The following is a 10,329-nucleotide window of genomic DNA, read 5'->3' as shown; positions in this document are numbered from 1 at the left end:
CCTAATATAGACACTCATGTTGGGAAGACTGTCACTACCCGGCTAGCCGGTGAACTCCTCGGGATCCCCCGGGAAGAGCTGGATGAAGTGGCTGGGGAGAGGGAAGTCTGGGCTTCCCTGCTTAGGCTATTGCCCCCGCGACTCGACCTCGGATAAGCGAAAGAAGATGGATGGATGGATGTCATGTGTTGCCTTCATTATAAGACTTATATACGGATTTTAAAGTCATTTTGATAGTAGGCTATTATAGCTAATATAGACACATCATGCGTTGCCTTTATTATAGGACTTATATACGACGTTCAAAGTAATTTTGCTAGTAGGCCATTAGAGCTAATAAAGACACTTATGTGATGTGTTGCCTTCATTATAAGACCTATATACAGATTTTAAAGTAATTTTGATAGTAGGCTAATATAGACACTTACATCATGTGTTGCCTTCATTATTACACTTACATAAGACTTTTAAAGTCATTTTGATAGTAGGCCAATTTAGCTAATATAGACACATCATGCGTTGCCTTTATTATATGACTTATATACGACGTTCAAAGTAATTTTGATAGTAGGCCATTATAGCTAATATAGACACTTATGTAATGTGTAGCCTTCATTTTAAGACTTGTATACGGCTTTTAAGGTCATTTTGATAGTAGGATAATATAGCTAATTTATACACTTACCATTATGTGTTGCCTTCATTATAACACTTATGTAACACTTTTCATTTTTTGGGGCTCCAGACATATATCTTTTTTGTATTTTTTGGTCCAATATGGCTCTGTCAACGTTTTGGGTTGCCGACCCCTGCCCTAGGTGAAAATATGCTGTAACGGTGGTGTTCGGTGTAGTACAGTAGGCGCGATGACGTCACGGCCCCGCCTCCAACCCGAGGGCGGGAAGAGCGCTGCCACATCCGGGACTCTGCCGGAGCTCCTTCACACGACGCCCGCCCGGGTCTGCCTCCAGTCGCCCCTCCGAGCTCCACCGGGTCCACCCCCACCGCAGCGGCATCCTCCAGCAGCGACATGGAGCGCATGAAGCTGACCGAGTACCAGAGGACAACTTTGGAGGACAACTTCAACAAAGTCAGCAAGTTTCCCGACGAAACGACGCTCATGTTGGTGGCGGCCGAGTGTGGACTCACCGTGGCGGAGACGCAGGTGAGACACGGAGCATTATTTATCGATGTTTTTTTTTGTTTTTTTTTTAACATAAACTATCAACAGCATCGCTGCTTTTGTTTTATCTATTTTTTTAAATGACTCAAGCCATTTTTTTGTAAATGACGTTATTTAAGGGATGTCCATCCATCCATTTCTAACGCTTATTCCCATTGGGTTTGCGGGGGGCGCTGGTGCCTATCTCAGCTACAATTGGGTGGAAGGTGGCGTACACCCTGGACAAGTCGCCATCTCAAAAGTGTCTTACTTAAAGTTGACCAACATGGCGAACAAATAAGAATACACTTCATCTGTGCTATAAATTATAAATGTTAAATAATGTGGTAAATACATCAACATTGTTTAATTCTAGCTAAAATTGTTAGTATAATATTATAAATAGCAGGGGTCACCAACCTTTTTGAAACCAAGATTTACTTTTTGGGTATTGATTAATACAAAGGGCTACCAGTTTGATACAGTCGTACATAAATTGCCAGAAATAGCTAATTTGCTCAATCTACCTTTAATAAATAAATCTATATATATATTTTTAAAAAATGGTATTTCTGTCTGTCATTCAGTCGTACATTTTTTTTCTTCTTACCGAAGGTTTTTGTAGAGAATAAATGATGAAAAAAACACTTAATTGAACTGTTTAAAAGAGGAGAAAACGGGGGGAAATTTTTTTTAATTTTGAAACAGTTTATCTTAATTTCGACTCTTTAACATTCAAATTCAACCCAAAAAAAGACTAGAAAAACTAGCTGATTCGAATGTTTTTTTTTAAATTTAATAATTTATGGAACATCATTAGTAATTTTTCCTGATTAAGATTAATTTTAGAATTTTGATGACATGTTTTAAATAGGTTAAAATCCAATCTTCACTTTGTTAGAATATATAACAAATTGGACCAAGCTATAGTTCTACCAAAGACAAATCATTATTTCTTCTAGATTTTCCAGAACCAATTTTTTTAAAGAAATTCAAAAGACTTAGATTTAAATTAGATCCTACAGATTTTCTAGATTTGCCAGAATCATTTTTTTGAATTTTAGTCATAATAAGTTTGAAGAAATATTTCACAAATATTTTTCGTCAGAAAAAACAGAAGCTAAAATGACGAATTAAAATGTATTTACTATTCTTTACAATAAAAAAAAAGTAATTTACTTGAATATTGATTTAAATTGTCAGGAAAGAAGAGAAAGGAATTTAAAAGGTAAAAAGGTATGTGTTTAAAAATCCTAAAATCATTTTTAAGGTTGTATTTTTTCTCTAAAATTGTCTTTCTGAAAGTTATAAGAAGCAGAGTAAAAAAAAATGAATTTATTAAAGAAGTGAAGACCAAGTCTTTGAAATATTTTCTTGGATTTCCAAATTCTATTTGAGTTTTCAATCAATCAATCAATGTTTATTTATACAGCCCCAAATCACAAATGTCTCAAAGGACTGCACAAATCATTACGACTACAACATCCTCGGAAGAACCCACAAAAGGGCAAGGAAAACTCACATCCAGTGGGCAGGGAGAATTCACATCCAGTGGGACGCCAGTGACAATGCTGACTATGAGAAACCTTGGAGAGGACCTCAGATGTGGGCAACCCCCCCCCCCCCCCCCCTCTAGGGGACCGAAAGCAATGGATGTCGAGCGGGTCTAACATGATACTGTGAAAGTTCAATCCATAGTGGCTCCAAGACAGCAGTGAGAGTCCCGTCCACAGGAAACCATCTCAAAGTTTTGTCTCTCTTAGAATTAAAAATGTTGAGCAAAGCGAGACCAGCTTGCTAGTAATAAAATAAAATTTCAATAAATAGAGGCAGCTCACTGGTAAGTGCTGCTATATGAACTATTTTTTTAGAACAGGCCAGCGGGCGACTCATCTGGTCCTTACGGGCTACCTGGTGCCCGCGGGCACTGTGTTGGTGACCCATGATATATAGTGTAGTATGTTTTGTGGCCTCTGTACAATACAAAGTCCCTAGGGTGGAAACCGTTTTTATTTTTAAAAATAACCCATTTTATTATTATTTTTTTGTACATTTCATTATACTAAGAGCTGTTTTTGATTTATCTCAAGTGTTGCTTTTTGACAAGTGTCCCTAAAGTACCCCCAAAACACCAATACGCAAATATGTTTTCATGGGCTTTTATTTTGCTGACACCTGTTGTGAAAAAGCGACAAACGTTCCACTGCGCCCTCTTGTGGGTTTTTTTTTACGTCAGGGGTCCCCAACCTTTCCCCTTGTGCCAAATAAATACAGAAAAAATAAGTGCTTAAAAAAATACAACTTAAAGGCCTACTGAAATGAGATTTTCTTATTTAGAATAGAATAGACTTTATTGTCATTATATTTGCATATAACGAGATTAAAGACTCCAACTGAAGGTGCGGTTGTGGGAATAAATATGGGGTAAAATAAATAACACGAGGTAATAAAGGAAAAACGAACAATTGAAATAAACAGACTACAATAAAAATAACAAGCAATCTTGACAATATACAAAACACTGTATAAATACAAAATACTGTACAATATACAGAACACGACAAGAGTACCGAAGTAATAAATAACAATCAGTGACGGACGTATTGCACTCGAAGGGTTGTTATTGCACAGTAGGGTATTAGGGCATGATATTGTATAGGGGTGAATTATTATTATTGTTATAAGTTAGAGTTCAACATGGTGACAGCTTTGGGAAAAAAGCTTTGTCCGAGTCTGTTTGTTCTGGCTCTGGTGCACCTGTAGCGCCTGCCCAATGGTAGCAGGTGGTGGCCAGGGTGTGTGCTGTCTTTGGTGATGGTTTTTGCTTTCTTGTGGCAACGGGAGTTATGTAAATCCTTCAGGGAGGGCAGGGGACAGCCGATGATTTTTTGTCTATTCTATGTGTCATACTTGATCATTTCACGATATTGCCATATTTTTGCTGAAAGGATTTAGTAGAGAACATCCACGATAAAGTTAGCAACTTTTGGTCGCTAATAAAAAAGCTTTGCCTGTACCGGAAGTAGCAGACGATGTGCACGTGACGTCACGGGTTGTGGAGCTCCTCACATTGTTAACAATCATGGCCACCAGCAGCGAGAGCGATTCAGACCGAGAAAGCGACGATTTCCCCATTAATTTGAGCTAGGATGAAAGATTCGTTGATGAGGGAAGTGAAAGTGAAGGACTAGAAAAAAAAATGGGAAAAGAAAGACGAGGGCAGTGGGAGCGATTCAGATAGGGAAGATGCTGTGAGAGGTGCTGTGTCAGCCGTGGGAGTGGCAGGACCACTGGCCAGGCCCAACCGCAACAAGGGATAGAGCCATACCGCTTTGAACCCGACGCTGACGGTGACGGTCAAGAGGACGCATATTGATGCGGGAGTAGCACACGACATAGATCGCCTTCAGAATACAGAATGGTAAAATGTTTTTTATTAATACACACAATACACTGTACTTTGTGTGTGTGTGGTCCAGTCCAACCGTGTTCGCTTGACATCTCTGTTCCATAGTAGAACTTGACTGTCATCTTTCGGGAATGTAAACAATGAAACACCGGCTAGTGTTCATGTTGCAAAAGCCGGGCGCAATACACCGCTTCCCACCTACAGCTTTCTTCTTTGATGTCTCCATTGTTCATTGAACAAATTGCAAAAGATTCAGCAACACAGATGTCCAGAACACTGTGGAATTTTGCAATAAAAACAGACTACTTAATAGCTGGGAACAATGCTGGAACAAAAGGTCCTCTACAATCCGTGACATCACGCGCACGCGTCATCATACTGAGATTTTTTAGCAGGATATTTTGGCGCAAAATTTAAAATTGCAATTTAGTAAACTAACCCGGCCGTATTGGCATGTGTTGCAATCTTAATATTTCCTATCAGACTGCGTGGTCGGTAGTAGTGGGGGTTCAGTAGTGGGGTTCAGTAGGACTTTAATGTTGGCTTTAATTTTTAGGAATCGGCTTTCCACTTGTGCCAGATAAATACAGCAAATATAAGTGCTTGAAAAATACAACTTAATATAAGGCTGAATTAGTGGAAGCTCTGGGCTTGTTTCTTTGCAATGAGATGCAGATGGAAATTACCCTTTGGCTACAATCTGTCACATTTATACTTTATATGTTCGTTAATGTGCATTGTATCATGTCACCAAGTTATAACAAAAGGCAACTTCTTATGAGGAGTTTTATTGTACATCTATAAACAAGCTCATTGGTGTGTCTAGTGCACAGGTGTCAAACTCAAGGCCCGCGGGCCAGATGTGGCTCTCCACCTCATTTTAACATGGCCCGCTAAAGCCTGGAAATAATGTGTGTTAATAAAATACCTTATATTTTCTTTCTCTATTTTCTTACTAAAGGTGTTAGGGTGTTTTTTTTCTAGTTTGACAGGGAAAAGTAATCTCCAATATTGCAACAATTATTATATTATCTATCTTTGTTGGTCAAAATCCAAATAAATACTAAAATAACAGCTAAACTTATTATTTCGAAGCAAGTTATCCATCAAATTGTACACTTTAAAAATACCAATACATTTTACAGTAATATCGATGGAGGTTTTTTTTCACAGCATATTACTGTAAGTAGGGGGAAAAAAACGACCAATGTTTGTTTTTTTACAGTAAATTTCTGTCGACTGAGCTGTAAGTTTGTTTGTTTTTTGATGATGTTATGGTACCACATTTTTTATTAAAAAAAAAAACACTGGCAGCTCAGTTGCCAAAATTTAATTAAACAGTGTTACTGTATTTCTATTTAAAGTAGAAAGTTAAAGTACCAATGATTGTCACACACACACTAGGTGTGGCAAAATTATTCTCTGCATTTGACCCATCACCCTTGATCCCCCCTTGGGAGGTGAGGAGAGCAGTGAGCAGCAGCGGTGGCCGCGCCCAGGAATCATTTTTGGTGATTTAACCCCCAATTCCAACCCTTGATGCTGAGTGCCAAGCAGGGAGGCAATGGGTCCCATTTTTATAGTCTTTGGTATGACTCGGCCGGGGTTTGAAGTCACAACCTACCGATCTCAGGGCGGACACTCTAACCACTAGGCCACTGAGTAGGTATTTACAGTAATATGTTGTAAAAATAATCCATCCATCCATTTTGTACCACTTATTCCCTTCAGAGGTTGCGGGGGGGGGGGCGCTGGAGCCTATCTCAGTTACAATCGGGCGGAAGGCGGTGCTCACCCTGGACAAGTCGCCACCTCATCGCAGGGCCAACACAGATAGACAGACAACATTCACACTCACATTCACATACTAGGGCCAAATAAATAAAAACCTCTATCAAATTGTTAAAATAGAGGTAAAGGCATCATGTAATGACAAAATCTTATATATGTATGCATGCATGCATGCCTTGAAAGAAAATAAGGTTTGCCTTGGTGTCCTAAAATATGAGCCCTTCTTTAAAGCAACAATTGCCTTGACCTTGAAAAAGATAAAAATCCAGATTTGAACTATCACACCAAATAATACTTTGCGAGAACCAGTTTGAATCCAGAATGGTGTTGAGTGGAGAATCGACTGAATCGGATCGTCAACCCTGGAATCGAAATCGGGTTGAATTGTCAGGTGCCCAAAAATTCACACTCTTTATAAAAGTATACAACAATTTTCATTTGCGCTTCTATGAAGTGAATTATAATTAAATAGCGCTTTTACATAGTACAACCCAATATTTAAATTACATTTAAACCAATGTGGGTGGCACTGAGAGCAGGTGGGTAAAATGTCTTGCCCAAAGCCACAACGGTAGTGACTAGGATGGCGGAAGAGGGATCGGACCTGGAACCCTCAAGTTGCTGGCACGGCCACTCCACCAACCGAGCTATACCAATCGTCATCACAAAGTTTCATGTGCAAAAAAGCCCAAGGATAATGTACATTTTAAAGATAATTAAAAGTTGTTTTCTTGTTGTGCTGCCTCCTAGTGGTAAGTCCAAATGTTGGCCTTCTGCTATTGTTGACACATGACTTTTGGATTGAGACTTTTGAGGAGAAAGCCAAGCAAATGTCTGCTGGTGGTCACACTTGTCAGGCAAACACTTTCTTCAACAAACACATCTTTTTTTTTTTCTTTAAACCCAACAAACCAGTCGGTCTGGATGAACCACTTGTGTCGTGACTCTGAGTAAAAACTTCATCAAATAGTCTACACTTCTTTCCTTCAGTGTTTTGATATATTAGTGGTTCATTTACTTTCCTGCAGGTAAAGTTTAATATTTCGTTGTCCATTTAGGTGAAGGAATGTTAATAAAGCACGTTGGCAGGTCACATAGCAGTGTATCCACCTGCAAAATTTTAAATAATTTGCTTAAAAAATGTAACCATTTTTTTAAAAGTGTGTTTTCCAAACCCTCAGATTATAATCAAATTATAAAAAGCCTGAAAATATTCCTAACATCCCCCCCAACTGTAACAGCTACATTTACTACTAATTTAAAAATAATGTGTTGAAGTCTCAGGAATATTTTTATGGGCTGCTCTATGTTGCACAGTGGCATGTGAATGGGTGCTTCCACAGCAGCAGGCCCATAATAAAAGAACAATGATCATTCCATGTGTTGGTGGTATATAATGTTATATTGTTTTTAGGTTATAGCATATAAAATTAGCAAAAAAAAGTTATCAAAAACATTAGCATACTAATATAAAAAACGTTAACATACTTCCAAAATGGTGGCAAATATCTAAAATCGTGATTTTCACATTTAAACATACAAGATTAGTGAAAAAGCTCATTAAAAAACTGTTAGCATCCTAATGTTGGCATGCTAATATAAGCGACGTAAGACACTTCCAAGATGGCCCCGAGTGTTTGAAATATCAAAATTAGCTAAAAAGGAAAAAAATATTGTTAGCGTGCTAATAGATGTTAGCATGCTTCCAAGATGGCCGCAAATATAAAAAATCATGATTTTTTTTTTTTTTGGTTAAAGCATAAAAAAAATTGCGAAAAAGCTATAAAAAAACACTAGCATATTAATTTAAACAAAGTTAACATACTTCCAAGATGGTGCCAAGTGTCAAAAATCATGATTTTTAGGTTTAAACATTGAATGTTAGCTAAAAAGCTTGCAAAAAATGTTAGCAAACTAATATAAGAGACGTTAGCATACTTCCAAGATGGCGCCAAGTATCAAAATGCACGATTCTTCGGTTTGAATAAACAAAGTTAGCTAAACAGCTAGCATAAAATGTTAGCATGCTAGCACGTGACCGGATAAGAGGAAATACAAAAATGCACTATTTGTTGGTTTATAGGCCTACTGAAACCCACTACTACCCACCACACATTCTGGAAGTTTATATATCAATGATGAAATATTAACATTGCAACACATGCCAATATGGCCTGTTTAGTTTACTAAATTGCAATTTTAAATTTCCCGGGCCTTTTTTTTTTTTTTAAACGTCGCGTAATGATGACGTGTACGCGTGACGTCACGGGCTGTTATGAATATGAGCGCTGCACACACACACAGCTAAAAGTCGTCTGCTTTAACGGCATAATTACACAGTATTTTGGACATCTATGTTGCTGAATCTTTTGCAATTTGTTCAATTAATATTGGAGAAGTCAAAGTAGAAAGATGGAGTTGGGAAGCTTTAGGCTTTAGCCACACACGGTGATTCCTTGTTTAAAATTCACGGAGGTGAAACTTTAGTATGGATCACAGCGGACATGGATCCCGACTACATGTCAACCAGCAGGTTTCGGTGAGAAAATTTTGGCTAAAAAGTCGGCACTTACCGGATATCAGCTGAGCTTGTGCCGTCCATACAGCTGCCGTCGACTTCCCCGAGACACTGCGCGTCAACCCTGGCCGTGGACGTACACTTCCGACTATCAGGTACTGTTAAACTCACTAAAACGATAGCAACACAATAGAAAGATAAGGGATTTCCTAGAATTATCCTCGTAAATGTCTCTAAAAACATATGAATCCGTCTCAATGCAACGCGATTGCAATCGCGTTTTTTTTTTTTTTTAACTAGTTTTTTTTTTTGTGTGTCTTTCTAGTCTGTCGCTATCAATATCCTCAAACACAAATCTTTCATCCTCGCTCAAATTAATGGGGAAATTGTCGTTTTCTCTGTCCGAATAGCTGTTTTTGTTGGAGGCTCCCATTTAAATCAATGTGAATATATGAGGAGCCCTCAACATGTGACGTCATCGTCTGCGACTTCCGGTAGCGGCAGGGCTTTTCTCCAGTTGCAAACTTTATCGTGGATGATCTCTACTAAATCCTTTCAGCAAAAATATGACAATATCACGAAATGATGAAGTATGTCACATAGAATGGACCTGCTATCCCTGTTTAAATAAGAAATCTAATTTCAGTAGGCCTTTGAAGACACACAATTAGCGAAAAAGCTAGCATAAAATGTTAGCATGCTAATATAAGAGACCGTAATTTTTAGGCCAATTACGGAAGAATAGTAATTATAATAATATATTTTATTCGTAAAAAAAAAAGCACTTTACGTTGAGCAAACAACCTCAAAGTGCCACAGTGTAAAAAAAATAGTAATAATAATAAAAAGCTAATAAAAATAAATAAAATATAAAACTAGAAATAGCCCAATAGCTAGAACCAGCATGCATATCCATAAAAAGTCTTTATTTTTTATTTTTTAAAAGATGGGTTTTTAAGCCTTTTTTAAAAGCATCCACAGTCTGGTCAGGGAGAGCGTTCCACAGGCAATAAAAGTTGAAGTCTAAGCAATATTTTTATGGGCTGCTCTTTGCAGCAGGCCCATAACGAATGACAATAACTCTATGTTGGTGCTGGTGGTATATAGTTTTATATGAGTTTTTTCCCTGTTTGCTCCCCACAACAACAACAAAAATAATCATGTATGTACAGACGCGCTGAAAAAAGCATTTTGACTGTTGCTGCATCTGAACTCAGGTGTTTACCAGTCTGGTCCTGGGCGGGGTTCAGTCTTCATCAAAAGACTTAATTTCCTGTCAAGAGTTGTGCACCGCCAACAGAGGAAGGTTGGAGCAGAGGCAAACACAAAAAGCTGCCCCTCCCTGCGTCACATGACCAATATGCACAACACGCCGCCGCCTCTGTTTGAACCCCCCCCTACCTCCCTCCTCCCCGCACGTTTGTTTTCGGTCCATGCCGTGGAGCCTGA

The 10,329-nt window shown here is 38.4% G+C and overlaps 1 protein-coding gene across 1 annotated transcript in view; it reads left to right on the top strand.

Moving 5' to 3' along the window:
- Positions 1–928: 928 nt before the first annotated feature.
- hopx (HOP homeobox) overlaps positions 929–10,329 on the top strand; it is a 14,994-nt gene continuing 5,593 nt past the window's right edge. The window contains exon 1 of the mRNA XM_061891821.1: positions 929–1,165. Coding sequence (XP_061747805.1) covers positions 1,031–1,165 — 135 coding nt within the window. The 5' untranslated portion in view covers positions 929–1,030. The remainder of the gene's footprint in view (positions 1,166–10,329) is intronic.

Source organism: Nerophis ophidion, linkage group LG29, assembly GCF_033978795.1.
Source record: "Nerophis ophidion isolate RoL-2023_Sa linkage group LG29, RoL_Noph_v1.0, whole genome shotgun sequence".
In the NCBI taxonomy this organism is placed as follows: Eukaryota; Metazoa; Chordata; class Actinopteri; order Syngnathiformes; family Syngnathidae; genus Nerophis; species Nerophis ophidion.
The sequence above is the reverse complement of the archived record's forward strand: the minus strand, read 5'-3'. Positions and strand labels throughout refer to the sequence as shown.